This window comes from Trachurus japonicus, chromosome 12 (genome assembly GCF_045865225.1).
Source record: "Trachurus japonicus isolate A0001 chromosome 12, Traja_1.0".
Taxonomy (NCBI): Eukaryota; Metazoa; Chordata; class Actinopteri; order Carangiformes; family Carangidae; genus Trachurus; species Trachurus japonicus.
In genome coordinates, this window is record NC_140918.1 from 15959030 (window position 1) to 15976125 (window position 17096).

The following is a 17096-nucleotide window of genomic DNA, read 5'->3' on the forward strand; positions in this document are numbered from 1 at the left end:
TATATTTACACACACCTTCAGAGTGTGGCCACCTTCACCCAGTGTTAGCGGGGAGCGGCTCCGGGCCTCCCACCCTCCCCTGACCCCAAAGGTCAAAGGAATGGGGACAAAGAGCGAGAATGACTCACAGGTCTGAAAATAAAAAGGCCAGTAGGTGGAGCTGCTGTCATCACAGTGTCACAGCATTTTGTCAAGCACCCATTAAACAAAAGGAAAAACCCCAGTCCACTGTGGTTTAGCATGTTTTAATGTAAAGGTACAGTATGTGTGAGGTATAAACACTGTTACTTTCATGGCTGCACTCATAGGTAATGTTTCTCTCTGCTACTATAACCTAGACAGGATTTCAGGTATGTTTGATACAAAAACATAAGTGCTTCTCTTCATAATAAAGATGGGTGATGTCCATGAATCTGAGCTGTAATCAGATTGTTCACATGATGATAATTCAAAATCCACAAAGAGCCTCTGATATTGTGGCTAGGCTCTGACACAAGCACGTATGAGGGGATCTACACTACTACAGTAAGATATTGGCAGTAATTGTGAATCAATAGCATCTACTTTGCCGTAATGAGTACAAGTTCAGGTGACATAAAACAAAAGCTGTTGGCAACAGCCGCAGTGCAGGATTTTACAACGAGCATGGCTGTTGATTCAAGAGGTGCGGCTCTGCGATGCACATTACAGGCTTCATCATCTTGACTTGGTTCTTGTCGATTCCTAGAAAACACAAAGAGCTCAGTCAGGATTTTGCGGCGTTGACGTTAACTTAACATCGTCTGAGCTTTACACTCACCACCATCAAGTGGCCGTTCTTCGCCCTGTAGACCATGGACTCCTGACCGCTCTTGAAGTCCACGAAGCCCTCTCTTCCAGGCTGGATGTCAAATCGCACACTACAAGTGACGATAACAATTTCACTTTAAATTCTCACTCGCTCACTCTGTTTTTAGATTCACTCTTACTTCATTAAAAATGTCAGATCGTGTACCTGCCCTGGACGACTTTGATGAAGTTCTGCTTGTTGGTAACGACACACAGTTTGGTCAGGGCCTCAAACAGGTGGTCGCACTGCAGGACCAGATCCCCCTGGATGAAACAGAATCAGAGTTTATTGTCACGATGTCTTCATTAACCGTCGACAACAGCGTGATCGGTCTATTGTACCTTTTGCTTGATGTCATCACACGTTACATGAAGGATCAGGAAGTTGTCGCTCAGGTTGCTCACCGACACACCTTCAGAGAAAGAGGCGTAAGCTTGTAAAGCTTGAGTCACACAGGTACGTAATGGCAAGCGTGTATCTCTCTCCTCATTAAGTCTATTAGTCTAACTCATTACCTTTCAGAGAGCTGTAATCTATCCGCTGCTTGATCTTGGTCTCTTCCACGAGGTAGGCGGCTTCCTGTGTGAAGATAAGCTGCCGGAGACGAGGCCTGAAGCCGTTCCTGTCGTACTTCACCACTGGCACGCTGTACTGTGGGCAGAAGACAGACTCAGCTCACTCACGGTGGATGAATTGATTGATTTTTAATGCAAAGTCAGTGACAGTGTAGGTTTACCTTGATGTGCTCGTGCCGTATCATCTGAATCACTCTGATGCTTATGTCTTCAGCACCTTCAGAAAAATAACAGAAACTACTACATGCATAATCAGATTTTGGAATTATTGGTTAAAGGGATAGTTCACCCTAGTCCGTCCAAATCTCGCGTGATTCGCAGTAACCGCACTGACGCCGGCGCAAATCACGCGAGATTTGGACGGACCAGGAAGAGGAGCTTCGAGAAGCTTCCGCTACAAACAAGCTTAAAATATAGACTTATTTAATTTTTTTCGGGACAATTACGCAATTTGGGGCTTCAGCACAAGACGGACATTACATACGAGCATCATGGAGGTATTTGGATGTTTTTTTGTGTGTGTTTTTTTACGAAGAGCTCCGGTGTCCCTTTGCAACCGTTATATGGACATGCACTGCTATGCCAAGACCCCCTGTAACTCAGAGAAGCCACGGAGGAATCTGAAACTTCTTCCAGCCCTTAGTCAACATGAGGGTGAGTAGATAATGAGCGAAATATCATTCTAGGGTGAACTATCCCTTTAACTGAAAACAAAACTCTTATCAAACAGGGAAAACTCCACATCAACTGCGATCTGCAGTCTTCACAGGCATAGAAATTATTGTGTTTTATCATGCAAGCATATAGTAAAAAAATTAAGTAAAAAGTATAAAGTATTATTAAGTAAAAAAAAACACAATAAAAACCCTCCTGCAGTCTTACCTATCCTGGTGTCCAGGAACGGTCTACACACACTGAAGGGGTAGTTTTCTTTCTTTCCTTTAAACATGGAGCTCGCCTGTACTTTTAACAGAAGCTGGGAACATGGAGACAATGTTAAGATACATAGTATGATATATACATAGGAATACATGTATATTCCTTATCTATTTTATAAATTAAACTGCATCCATAAATAAAGCACAAAATAGGAGCCACTGGTTTAACTTTAACTTTGGCGTGGCAGAGGGTAAGTTATTTTAAATGTAGAGTATTATTCTTCTAATGTGAATATCAGTTTCTACACTGTGTGTGCTTAACAGGCTGCAGATTGTACCTGTGCTTTCCTCTGTGGAGTGATTCCTCTGACGTACTTCCGAACCATGCAGCGAATGTAAATCTTCCTCAAGAGCTGGGACACCTACAAAAACAAACAAAACAAAACAAAGGTTTTACATGAGCTGTTTGACTTTACATCTCTCCACATCCACACCGCCCAGAGACAGTTTGTAAATAGTAAATGGACCATCACTTACCTCCTGCATTATGGGCGGAGGCGTGAGCCAGCAGTCCCTCTGCAGGACGGTACTGGGGAGGTTTTCCCTCAGACGTGTGAGGTAGTTCTGTCTCACATACGCCAGGTACTCACTGTTCTCAACGCAGGCCGGCTCATTTCTGGTCATGAAACCTTTAATGAACCTACAATAAATACACACACAGGTTTCAGACTCTTTAGTCATGACCCGACTGTAATTATTATCATCTTCTTAAACCGCAGAACTAATTTCTGTCATGGTCTGTCCTGAGTTCCTGTTTTATTTTGAAGTTCTTGTCTTGTCTTCCTGTGTGCGCCCTCTGGTGATTACCCAGTGTGTTTCACCTGTGTTGATTTAACCACCTGTGGCTCGTTCCCTTGTGTATTGAACCTGTGTGTTTTTCCTATTGTCCTTTTCAGTTCATCTGTTGTTCTGTTTCTGTTCCCTGTCGTCCATGCTGCGTTCTTTCTGTGTCCTAACCCTTTGATTTTTCTGTTTAAGTCCTGGACTTCGGCTTGACCCTTAGTTCTTTTCAGTTGTATGATTTTTTTTCTCACCTTTTTAATAAATTCCATTTGTTGCCTGTTACTTTGAGTTGTCTGCATTTGGGGTCCAGTTTCCGGTAACCCCGACAGTTTCATCGTGGTGACTTACTTCTTTATGACCTTGACAGCCCAAGCTCTCTTTTCTCGCTCCTTCCTGGCCTTCAGGCCTCTCCAGCAGTTCTCAATCTTGGTGGCTGTTTGGATATGACAAGGAAACAAAAAGTAATATGTATCTAAGTCAACATTTAATCATGGAGGAGATTTAAGTTTGTGCCTGTAGGAAGATGTGTTGCTGTGTCACCACTGACCAGCTTCTCTCTGTTTCTGGAAGTCTCCTTTCACCCTGTAGCCTTTGTACTTGGCCTGAATCCTTGTTGCTGCAACAGAAACAGTTTCACCCTCGATGAGCTTTTGAAGCTTACTTTAGTGTTACAAATTGTTTTACACAACACCATCTCACCTAGCTTGTGTTTGCAGACCTGGAAAGCGTCTTCTGTTGCAAACAGAGTTTTAGGATGGCGGATGAAAATTTTTGTCCTTGAGGGAAAGACAGTGAGACGATCAGTTCTGTATTTCCTTCATAGTTGATCAGCATTGACGGTGACACATGTACATCAGCATCTGCTCACCTGCCCATCTTGTATTCGTCAGATTTGTAGCCCAGGTGTTTCACCAGGCGGCGCACGCCTTCTGCTGCCGTGCCTCTCCAGTTGGGCCAGGTGTCTGGACACAGAGGCTTGTACCTGAGCACACAAGGAGAGCACACAGCTTTGTGTTTGACACCGGAAGCAGCAGCCATGACAGAAATTAAACCGTGAGTATTTATTTTCTTTTTTTTATGAATGAAAACAAGAACAGTGAAATACAGTTAGGATAATAAGTATTTGATCCCCTGCCCCCCAAAGAAATGGATGGTCTATCGTTTTTATGTTCAGTTTATTCTAACAGAGAGGCAGAATATCAACAAAAAATCCTCAAATAATATCATCATATAAAGGATATAAAATAATTTACATTTGATCAAGTGAAGTAAGGGCAGAAATCAGCAGGGAATGAACTACTTATTTTCACCACTGTAGTTTTATGTGTTGAGATACCTCTGGAGGAAGATGTCATATTTACGACGGTAAGCGAATCCAGCTCGTCTGACCCTCAGGTGCTCCATCAGCCCCAGGTACTTCACCTGATGCCTCACCAGCACGTCATCAAAACGTCCTGCAGGAGACGCCACAATGCTAAGTTGGACTAGATCATGGGTCAGACTTGTCTGGTTTGACTCCATGTGCTTGTTGTCAGCTGAATATACGCAGTTCGTACAGTGGATGTTTCTCTACCTGGCTGCTTGGCTTCATTGGGTTTAATGCAGCGGACGTACCAGGGCTCTTTGGACATGAGGATCTCTGTCAAGCCCACCAGGCTGCTCTTAAACTGAGTGACCACCTGAGGAATCACAGGAAATTGGCAGAGGAATGAGAACTACCGGTTTATTTGTGGTCATTTTATAAATAATGAAACCAGTGGGTGATGGTTGAACACGACGTGAGTCATTTCTTACAGTTTCAGGTCTCCTCTTGCTGTCCGGTTCAGTGGGAGGAAAACAGTGCTTGATGATGGCGTTTTTGGACTGCCGCATGACCTTAACAGGAACAGGAAACCTCGGTCATCGCCAAACATTTTTAAACACATCCTTATAATGCAATGTTAGAACTGAACGCCATTCGTTTTAAATATATCATCAGTTCTGTGTTTGTATTTCTGGAAGCGGTGGAGGACGTGAAAGGTCATGCAGTAAAATTAGAACCAATAGGGCATGCTTCATTTTCAAGGGCTCACCAACCAGTATTATGTGGTCATCACTGGTTTTAGACAAAAACAAATGAAGTGAAATTACCTCTTTCCCATTTCGATACAAGAGGTCATTGTTCTTGTCCAAGAATCCTGAAAGTTTAAAGGACAAAGAGAGCCTTTGAGATTCAAGACTGTAGATTTTGGAAACAAAAATATCAAATTCCCCCTCATACAAACTGGACTCATAAACAATCAATACAAAAACACAGCCAACGCCTAACTTGGTTTTAATATGACCTGTAGCATTCTGTGTCTAATGTGTAACCTTCTGCCACTTTTAAACTACATTTTGTAATTTTGCTGCTGATCCACTGGTAAGACCTGTTTATAATGTATATTTTAGTATCTTGTCTCACCAACAACACAATAGGTAACTTCCCCTGCATAGTGCAGCAGGCGGAAGTCTCCTCTTTCCAGTGTTTTCCTCGTCTTTTGATCTCCAAGTTTATGTCTGCAGGAAAAAGGAGCATTAATGTAGGGTCATTAGGATGTTGATGGTTGTGTTTATGCACAGTCATGTTCCTCAGCTATTTCCTGTATAAGGCTAACGTGTTGAACTCACGTCACAAAATGAGGGTGACCGCCGATCTTCTCCTCCATCTTCTCCAGAAAGGTGAGATCTGTGGCTTCTCCGGGCCGTAAACACTCCTCGTCCTACGTGAGAGGAGGAGCATCATGAGTTCAGCCATGTTTCACTTTTGTGGCAGATTATTGTTAATCATTTGATTCTTTGTCTCATCTTTACCAACAGTGAGATGATTCCTCTGTACCTCTCCTCCACAAGGTCGCAAATAATCTTGTTGTTGAAAAATGGCACTGGTTCCCACTGCGTATTGAAAAAGAAGGTAGTTTTTTTTGTTTTTTTTCATTGTATGTGAATTTCTTTGAAGACATTTGGAGCAGTGGGAGCCATGTGCTAATGAAAATGCAAAAAAATATATAGTGTCTTTACTTCAATCCCCTCCATCTCGTACTCCTCCTGCTCTGATTTGAGGGTCAGTTGGATGAAAAGCTGCTGCAGCTTCTCGTTGCAATAGTTGATGCAAAACTGCTCAAAGCTGAAACAAACCAAAGCCACAGTCAGTATCTGACCTGATCATTACACAGTTTGACTGTTGCAGAATAATGTCACCTCTCATTACCTGTTCACATTGAAAACCTCAAACCCATAGATGTCCAGCAGACCAATCACCATCTTTCTGGAGGAATCCTAGATTTAATTAACACACAGTCATGCTTTCAACTGCAGAGAATTCAGTCTCATGTGCTGACATTACTTTGCTGTTGTGAACTATTATTTACATCTGAGTCTTTGTTTGGATGCATGGCTCTCTTCCTGCAAGACAATTATAGAAAAGCTGATCTGTATCTTGTAATGTCATGTGATTCTAATTGTACCATGTGATCACCTTTAAGATGGCCTCTCGTAGCAACTTTTGTCTGACAAAGAGCACGTCACGTTTTCTAGAAGTCTTGAAGTGTTGCGAGTCTTTCATCCTGTTTTACATTACACTATCGACTCAGCACCTGCCCTTCCCTGCGGAGATGTGTGTGTCTTTCATTCATTTTTTTTTTTTTTTGGGGGGGGGTTTACATTACTTTAAACCAATAAAATCACAATTTAGAAACATAATAAGCTAAAAAAAATAAATAAAAAATCCAGATTTGCTGTTTCCTGTTAAATGATAGCCTCTGGCGTACTAAGATCTCGTTACACCAGTTTTCTTCCAATTTCAATAATGAGGCAGAGCCGGCTTGGCAAGATTAGGAAGAGAGAGCATCCCTTTTTTTTAAACTCACCTTGTTTGCCAAAGATTCATTGATCTTGTTGACCAGCCAGTTGAAAGTGCGGCCGTAGATGGCTTTGGCAAGGGCGTCCCTGGCATATACAGCATGCTCCACAGAGAACGGACTAAGCACCTTGAAGAGCAGAATGAGGGAGATATTGTAATCAAACATGAAGAATACATATGTTATACTTCAAATGACTTTAAAGGAAAGTCACCTCCTCTGTTCTGGCTTCAATCTTCCTGTGGGTTAAACCCTGTTGTAGCACCTGAGCAGGAATCCCCAGCAACTGTACAACAAATGCAGAAGAAAAACCCGACATGCATCAACAATGTTTCCACAAAGTCTCTACCGTAAAACTGCATGAACGGACATGAAGGCACACGATGACCTAAACCATGTGCAGTTTCACCTTTGACACCCAGTGCATCTCCTGGTTGCTGTTGAGAGTGGCATATCCTCGATTATCTGCTTCAAACTTGACATTTCCCAGGTGGAGAACACTCGCAACGATCCCAAACAGGTGCTGCATTAAAAGCAGAGAGAGTTTCCAGTTATCACATGTGGTTTTGTTCGATATATAAATGTTGATATGATGATGTTTTATGCAGTGACTGTTCTACCTCACCTCAATATCACTCTCGTTGAACTCTATGACAGAGAGGGCTTTCCTCACTGTCCTCCAGTCGCTTTTATCGTTGATAGAGCTAACTTTGGCACAATCACCCTGAAGAAGACAAAAGGAACAAAAGGTCTGATTCAAGATTATCTTCTTTTTATGACACAACAGATGTTTTTTGTTTTTTTCTCGCACTGACCTGCACCAGATAACTGTAGTGCTGGCAGTTTCTCTCCAGGCCGAGCCAGCGGAGCAGCTCCTCCTCCCCTCCCTCCACCAGCTGATAGAAGATGTGGAAGTTTCTCTCTCCGTGGTTCTGATGGACGACACGGGACTTCTCCAACAGGTAACTGAGGATGTGGCCACCAACTGCCCCCCCCTGATGGAGAAAGGTAGGACGAAACCTCTAAGTTTGAACTAGACGGGAGCCATAACGCTTTCTTGAGTTTGTGATTTGCACCGTAATGCAATGTGAAGAGGATATCTCAGTTCACCTGGTGGTCAAACTGGATGTCCATGTACTTCCCAAAGCGACTTGAATTGTCATTCTTTAGGGTTTTGGCATTTCCGAATGCCTGAAAGACATAAAACAAAAGATGATCAAAATGTTTGATCAAAATGCTCTCAGGAGGGTTGTTGGTGCATGTGTGTCCGTGTCACTGACTTCAAGCACCGGGTTGGAGAGGAGCAGTCTGTCTCGGACGTTGTTCAGGAGTCTGGTGCTTGGACAGCTGACGGCGTAGAACTGGAGGATTTTCTTGGAGGCCTCGGTCTTGCCGGCCCCACTCTCCCCTGAGATCAGGATGAAGTGGTTGTTGAACTCAGACAGCATCGTGCGGAAGACGTTGTCAGCCAGAGCATAACTGGAAGCACAGTGTTTGTGTCACATTCAAACCACATTTTGACTTTTACCATGTCACAGCATCGTCCTACAGTACGTGTCATGAAATCTCCTGAAGGTTTCTTCTATTATTTAAAACCTTATTTACTTGTCATAGCTTCAGTTTAAACAGAGAGACAGAGAAATGGGGAGTGGCTTGATCCCTATAGCTGAATGAATCGTGCAGAAGATCTTGCTTCATTTGTATTTTCTTTGTACCAAACAATAGTAATGTTACAGTCGATTAAAAGTTGAAAATAACAAGATTAAGAGGCTATTTTCATACTAGCAACTGCATGAGGCTATATATGGGCACAATGGTGCTTTTAATGCTGACATCGTCATGATATCATGCTTACAATGAAAATGCTGAGGTGTTCCATGTATGATGTTTACCAATTTTACAGTAATTGTTTTGCATTTTAATATGCTAATATTTACTTATTTCAATAGACGCAAAGTCCAGTAGAGGCTAATGGAAATGTTATTAACTGTCTAGTTTTGTCCTCATAAATCTACGTATTCATCCTGAGGGATATGAAGAAAAGCTTTAGAAGTCTGCCCCTTAGTCAATAGGGTTAATCAATCAAGGGACCAAATCTTACATATGTGGAGGCAGCTCAAAGAAGTTAACTCCCATGTAGGTATCCATCTGCTTCTTGCTGTAGATGTCCAAATCTTTATACGGGTTGACCGACACCAGGAGAGTCCCGATGTAGGTCTGCAGAGAGAGACAAGGAGAGGAAGTCATGGTCTGCAACTCTTGCACATTTGATGATGGAGGAGATTGTTTTTCTTCAAGATGACATGACATTATAAAGGCCTCCAGCAGTGCGGTGTGCATGCATCATTCGACTGATAAGTAATTTTGTTCCTCTTATCAAAAGCAATAAGTTTGGTTAATCAGTTGTCATGACCTTACGGACAGCGGTGACCTTTAGAGTGCTCACTCTGCAAATGAAAAGAACAGGAGCTGCTGTTTCAGCAACCCAAGGTGCCAGATTCAGCAGAAACAATGTGTGAAGGCCTTGTCGGGTTGAGGGTCGAGGGCACGAGGTTTAATTAGAGTGTAAGAGAACGACTGCAGCGTGGCTATCCAAAATTAAACCGCACAGGAAAGACTCACGTAAATGAGATTCTCATGGAAGCGCTTCCTTAAGTTGTCCAGGAAGGCACTCTCACTCGTGTAGGCGTCCAAGAGAACAAAATCCTGGATGCCCACACGATCCCGGGCTGTCAGGGAGGCCTCCATGTTCCTCAGGATCCGGTTACAGCGCTCCTCCAGACTCTGTGTAGCAGCACATGAGTGACATAGCAGGGTAGCATGACAAAGCTCTACTTGATTCTTACAGATATTATTGTTATTTTTGACTTTTTCTGTCAAGCCCAGGCCTATATGTCCCATCCTTTTCCTGTTGTGTCCTGTTTGTTCCTTAAAAGTTATCTGCTTTTGTTGAAATTGTCACTCAAGAACACACACACACACACCAGCACAAAATTATGTATCACCTAGGGTATATATTTCCCAGAGAGTGACTAATTTCCTGCTTGTCTGTCCTTATATCTGTGACTTCCAGTCTGAGCGGGTAGTGGCCTTGGCTGCATCCTTTACGCTCAGGACAAACCTAAATTCAGCCAGCACTATCTAATCTGCTTGTGTTCTCTCTACAGAGCCATCAGTCATGTCCAAGACAAGGACAGAGCCAACACCACGTAATCCACTTATTCTAAAAGCTCCATAAAACTTCTCTTTTTAACACATATGACAGTTCACATGGGTCTCAGTATTGTAATAAGCCTAACTGACTCAAATATAAACTAGTACAGTAAAGTAAAGTACAATCCAGAAGTAATTACATTCATCATACACTGCAGCATTTACTCTGCTACTTAGACAACTGACAAAGCGCCAGGTAAAATAATCAGCAAACGCAATGCACTTTAATTACGACGCTGTGAAAGAGACACCCGGTATGATGCTTCAGTAGCTTGGCTCTCATCACTGCCAAGATGACCTGTCACCAAGTGACAATCATCCTCCACAATGAAGCCGCTGCTCTACTGACCCACAAATTCACTGGAAAAAGTTGCAACAATAAATCATGTCCTGAAAAATGCATCAATTTAATTAATTTAAATGTCCCACAAGGGGAGGAAAAGTGTAAGAAGTTACCTGTCCTGAAAGTCCTTTCTGCGTGTGTGTGATGCTCAGTGCCAGTTCTGAACTGAGCATCTGGTTTTATTGAGGGGAAAGGACAGTAGTATGACAGGAAACACAGATTGATCTGATAGTTTCAACTTCCTTCAATAGGAAACCATCAATTATGTCGTGTGGGTGTAAGAAAGGAAACAAACCTCATTCTAAATATGTATTTGTGTGTGTGTGTGTGTGTGTGTGTGTGTGTGTGTGTGTGTGTGTGTGTGTGTGTGTGTGTGTGTGTGTGTGTGTGTGTGTGTGTGTGTGTGTGTGTGTGTGTGTGTGTGGAGAGATAAATCAGATGTTTCCTGAACACATACATATGTTTGAGTTGTGGTCTCCGTTTACTGAATGACATTTCTGCTTCTTTATTTTTTTCCTTTTTTCTTTTTTTTCCTCATGAAGTCACTCTGAAAGCAAAACTGGATATAACACATCGCTAAAAAGAATATTTCTTAAATTTTCCTTTGCCCTGCAAACAGTACAACCCTGTACAATAAATATATAACTTTAAATTTTTTCCTTAACCACTTCCCTCGGTAGTACATAACCTATAGAGACTCAGTCGGACAACAAAGTATCAACGACTGGTCGCAATGCTCCCTAAATAATAATAAACCTAATATGAACATTAGAAGCAGACGTAAGGTGATTACATCAAATTAATAATAAAACTAGAAACCAAATTCTGACTTTCCGGTAACACTTTACAATAAGGGTCCCTTAATTAAAGTTAGTTAGTACATTATTAAACATTAATTAACTGTTTACAGATATATTAACAATCATTGTTATGTATTACTTAGGATTAGGAAACACATTCATTAATGTAGCCTATTAGTAAGCTCTTAATAAATGTTTACTACTCAAAGTTAGTTAATAAATTATTAAGTTATAATAAAATTTCAATAATGTAATTAGTTATAATTATGTATGCATTACTCAGCATTAATTAACACATTAGTCTATATATGAATGCTTAATAATGTATTAACATTAATTAAGGGACCCTTAAGGGACCCTTATTGTAAAGTGTTACCGACTTTTCTAATGTCATCACCAAGGTTGAAAGTTAAAATGCTGGTTTGTGAGTCCGACACTTGAAAACAGCCTTCTGACATGTCAAAACAAACGGTAAGAGGTCAAGCAGAGAGCACCTGGTCTACTTTCGGTCGCTCTGCCCTATTATTGGCACACTGTGGGCACAGAGCGCAGGGCAGAGATTTTCTGCCATTCAAAGGAAATGTGACCTCTGCTGAACAATTGGCAGATGGGAAGACAACACTGTGCTGTTAGGGTGATGGGAAAATTTTACAAAAGCAAAGCGCCACGAGGTAAGAGATGACAATTCTCTTGGCAGCACTGGCATTTGGGGATACGAACTGAGGGAGTGGAAAGAGCCTTTAAGATTTAAAGGGAAAGACGTACAAGACACTGTCACACGTTTAATGTAACACACACGAAAAACATCCAAATTGAACAACTGCTGTAAACATCAAATTTTGATGTCGGGCAACGGCGGAACAGGAAAGTCTATCTGACCCGGAGACCATCACCCGAGAGGACACTCCATTGTCCCTGTCTATCCAGTATGGTGCGGGATCCTGTTACGCAGTCACAAAGTGGCAGTTAGGCTCCTGAAAGAGATAGCACTCCTCGTGGGCCATTGACTGACACCACACATCACCCAGGGCAACACACATTTAGGGGGCTCCAGGTGTCTAGAGAAACCTGAGCGTCAACAGGCCTCCATCACGCCAGTCAAGTACAGTACCTCCCGTGTTGCTACTGTTTCAAGCTAACATAACATGCAACCGGCTCATTAACCTATGGTGCTTAAATCGTAGCATCGATAATTGGCTAAAATGTGTTAGTTTACTTCTGGACCGAAGAATCTAGTTAGTTTTTAATTAACACAACATTCATTATTTGCAGTGAAATAAGCTGAAAACACAACATTCACACTTGCGAACCATTAAAGTTTGCCATTATCAGGAGTTTCTTCATCCAGTGGCAACATTAGCATCGAAATATCTGGTCCTTTAACTGTGAAATTCTTCAATCCACTAGCCGCTAACTTAGCCCTTTGTTTCTGACCAGCTACTATATAATGACTTCATCAACTGGTGCAGCCAGAAATGCTGGTCAGAGGTGAGACAACCAACAGAATATAGGTGCCTGCTAGAAAAACCAAAACAATGGGCTGAAAGAGGCTCATCAGAGCTGAAGGCTTCCGCCGAATCAGGTGATACTACTTTAACATTAGGCTACATGTAGTCATTTGAAAAATATTCATCATCGTATACTTTAAAGCCACCAGGCCGACTTTAAGTGAAACTGATGAATGGGTTAAAAACAGATGTGTTTTTTATTTTATTTTATTTTTTATCTTTCAACAAATAAAATGTCTAAAAGAATAGTCTGAAAGTTGCTACCATCACATACAAATGTAAAATACTGGAAGAACAGTAACACAACAGATGTCCAATACAAAAGCCATGGCTATGTAATTACCTCTTTTTCTTCCAAAGCCCTGTGTGTCATGGTTGAATCAGTCTTGTTTGATGACCCTGATAAATCCAAACTACTCAGAACTTCAGTCTTCAGGGAAACAACTCAGACAGACAGAGCCTGTGACGGCGGCTTCAGTCTTCTCTCATAGCCAAGTCTGTCCCAGTCAGCACAGACGTTTCACTGCTACTACTCTGTCTCCTGTGCTGCCCACGGCCCCTGATTCAAATATCAGCTCGGAGCAAGGCCCTGCAACTCGGCCCGGGACAGAGAGGATGAGGAGGATGAGGATGAGGATGAGGAGGAGGAGGAGGAGGAGGAGGAGGAGGAGGAGGGTGGCCCTGCTGCTTCCTGCTGGGCTGGTGTCCCTGCATTGTAGGTAATGAGGCAGTAATGAGCTACCTGGCTCTGGAGGCTCCGGGCTGGTTAAACATTCATGGAGCACAGGCAGCAAACGTTCATTCAGTGCTTCACCTGAGTGTCGAACAGCACTAGTTGTTTAAGGAAGAGAGTGTGTGTGCGTATGTGAGTGTGTGTGTGTGTGTGTGTGTAGTGTGTGTGTGTGTGTGTGTGTGTGCAGGCCGGTATGTAATCCAAGGATGTGGTAACTCAATCCTCCCGGAGACCCATCAAAATTACTGCACAGGTATTCAATTACTGATCTTTGATTAGACAGATGGATTTCAAACTAATTACGAACTGCTCATCGGTGGCACACTGATCAGATATGGACCTGAACTATATTTCAGATTCTCCTACGTCAGCTGTCACAGTAGATTAATTACAGATCAACACTCACAGGATGTTTGTCATTGTCAGTTCTTGTTGTGTCATCTTCAACAACACACTGAAGGTTTGAAATGAAACCTCAAATAATAATTTCCGTTATTATTCAACCAATTAGGCTGTGACGTGGTAGAACCGATTTCATTCATTATACCAAGAAATCAATTTTTAAAAAGTAGTAGAACCACAGAGGTAACAAGAAATTAAGGGAGAAAAGATCAAATTTTTTGTAATTTTGCTCCTGGCATCACAGTGTTGACAATCACCCCTAATGATGTTTTTTTTTTCATTTTTCCCTATGGTTCAGCTGGTTCAGTTGTTAGAGACGCGTAGGCAACGTAAGACTGTTTAAACTTTAACACCGGGCTTCCTGTAGACATCAAGCAAAGGCATCTTACGTTACTGCCTGAAGATTGGCCGCAAAACATGTGGTGACATAAGAGAGCATGGCCGAAGAACCGTCATTACCATAATGTAATTCATTATGCAAATAGAGAGGGATTTCTAGGATGCACTGTCTGAAACACACAGCCTCACAGTCCACCCATGAAACACTTGAATAGAGTTCACTCAAATACAGCGTCAATATCAGTTTTGCATAAAAATTACTCACTTAGTCGTGGGAAGAATTTACAATGTTGTGTAAGAAGTCATGAATTCTTACTTCTTGAGGTCATGTAAACAGTGATTATACAGGATGAGTTTTACTGTAAGCTGTTTTCTGTGATATCTGAGTTATGGTGCCACAAAGAAATCTTTTTTTCCAACATCTTTCTATTGTGAGACTTATTGGCAAAACACTTTTTTCTTTCTTTTCAATCAGCCAAACTTCCCAAATGCATAGGTTTTTCAATTCTCTATCAGCTAAATTAACAAAAATAATATAATTGTACCCTAACACACTGTACAGAACACAATCACACACACACACACACACACACACACACACACACACACACACACGCTGCAAAATCTCAACACCGTATAAAGAGTTAAACAATATGGCCTCTTGCTGTCTTGTTCCTAAAGAGTGAAGAGCGAGATGTCCTTGACCCACTGTTTGTCCAAATAAATATTCACAGGCTGAATTAGACCCAAACAGCTACACTTTCAACAGATCCATTATTGGGTGTGAGTGGACAAATGTCTGTCGCAGGGGCAGGACTGCGAAGGCCACAACAAGCTGAGGTTTTAACCGTCTCAGAAGTGGAGCATTTCATTGAACAAGTGGAACGACAGCTGTACAGCATCACAAAACCAACATCTGTACTGATTTCAACAACAGCATCAGACAACAGCAATTTTGACCAATTGAACAGCAGGATGAAAATGAAATGTATAAGATTATAATTAGATTAAATTAGTTATTAAATCTTACCTCTGAGTCCATGTTGTCGTTCATTATGTAAATCTGAAAATCTCTGCTGAGATTCTGTGTCGTTCTGTGAGAATCTGGCCGAGCAGCTGATGTGGTCAGAGGATGTGTGGACGAGGGATTGTACTGTATATTCTACCTGTAGTGTATTTATGACTGTCCCATAATGCAGCAGCCTCAGCATGTCCTCACCGTGTCCTACTTTTCTTTCATTTTCAGGTCGGCCTTGTTCACTTGCAGGGGTGCAGAGGACTGAGAGGCTCTAACAGCCACAGACAAATGTTCAGTTATAAAAGATATCCTCGCTGGGGCAAGAGCAATGTATATTTTTTCACATTTTGTGTGATGATTACTGTAGATATTACACTGTCAAGCAGTGCACACTTTTTTTATAATCTCATGCTACTTATCAGTTCAAATACACCACATTCAGGTTTATCTGATATCCATAGCTGCAAACTCACAGAAATCCTAAAAACTAAAACAGTTAAAGATGAAACCTAAACAGTGTAAGAAAGAAGCAAGCACTCTCCCCAAAAAACAACACTTAGAGGTGCGCGGCTAAAACAAGTGTAAGTCAGAGGAGAAAGTTTAATCAGTAAAGCACCAGGACAGGCAGGACACAGACGTTTCGACCGAGGTCTTTTAACCTAACCACTGGTCTGGCAATTTTCTCCAAAATGCATTCAAGCTAGCAGCAGGAAGTAGTTAAACTTGTGTAAAACAACAAAATAGTGTGACATTGTTGCCTTCGTATCCCAAATCTAATATTATACTATAGAATAAATCACAGGGGAAATTTCTGATATTTTAATAAGAGACTTTTTGCTGATAAAGCATCTGTACATAAGCAGGATGTTGAATACAAAAGATTTACTTGCCATATTTTTTTTTTTACATTTGGGACTAAATCAGAGTTTCTGAATGTTTCATGTTCTTTTCACCTCTGGATGTTTTTCTGTGTTTGTTTTTCAGTAATTTATTGTAATCTGCAGAGACTTGTTTGAGATACAGGGGGTAATGTCGAGTCACTGTATTTTGGTCTCATCTTAATGTAAATCATTTCACTCATGAGGGCTCAGCAGTGAAATCCCCTTTGTGAGCATGAACCTGTACACAACTGTAACAACAGCTGGAACACATGACACCAGCAGCAGCAGCAGCAGCAGCAGCAGCAGCAGTATGAGAGCACAGCCTGCCGTCAGCTCCAGGCTACAACACTTTTACTCACCTGTCTGTATCCACAAAGCTGCTTCACATGTACATGTGGGCTAAACAATGTAGCTGTGAGCAGTGTTTCATTCTCTTTAGCTCACGTGATTTGATCCTATACAATCTCCATGTGGTTACAGAAACACACACATTATTTGTGGTTCCTCGAAATAGTAAATAGATATGAACATCTGCCAGAAATGTAGCTATAGACAATGGGACTAGATTATTACAGTCAGCTTTATGGCTGCTTTTATTTATTTATAATTTAATTATTCATAATAAAGAAAACATATTGTAAATCTACCTTTAAAAAAATGATTATGGGTGTGGATATGTAAGACTGAAATATGTCAACTTAACTCTCTATCAAGACTGCACCGACTCCACCCATGAGAATTAGGTGTGAATGACCTTTGTAACCTAACCTAAAAACAAAAGCACTTCCCAGTCATTCACGCCTGAAATAGCCCAGCCTTGTGTCCACCTGTGGCCCCTCCCTCCTCCCGTCTGCAG

The 17096-nt window shown here is 41.7% G+C and overlaps 1 protein-coding gene across 1 annotated transcript; it reads right to left on the minus strand.

Annotated features, from left to right (window-relative positions):
• Positions 1-229: 229 nt before the first annotated feature.
• myo1hb (myosin IHb) lies at positions 230-10708 on the minus strand. The gene is made up of 32 exons (XM_085793473.1): positions 10673-10708; positions 9626-9787; positions 9105-9220; positions 8284-8482; positions 8114-8194; positions 7819-7998; positions 7629-7727; positions 7413-7526; positions 7218-7289; positions 7013-7132; positions 6355-6422; positions 6165-6270; positions 5958-6038; positions 5775-5866; positions 5569-5663; positions 5256-5302; positions 4920-5000; positions 4699-4804; positions 4462-4579; positions 3994-4107; positions 3825-3901; positions 3673-3741; positions 3474-3558; positions 2820-2982; positions 2621-2704; positions 2287-2380; positions 1566-1621; positions 1345-1480; positions 1171-1241; positions 995-1092; positions 800-899; positions 230-723 (listed from the first exon to the last, which is right to left on the minus strand). Exons 2-32 carry the CDS (start codon positions 9749-9751, stop codon positions 697-699), a joined length of 3075 nt encoding a protein of 1024 aa, XP_085649599.1. The 5' UTR covers positions 9752-9787; positions 10673-10708; the 3' UTR covers positions 230-696.
• Positions 10709-17096: the final 6388 nt, after the last annotated feature.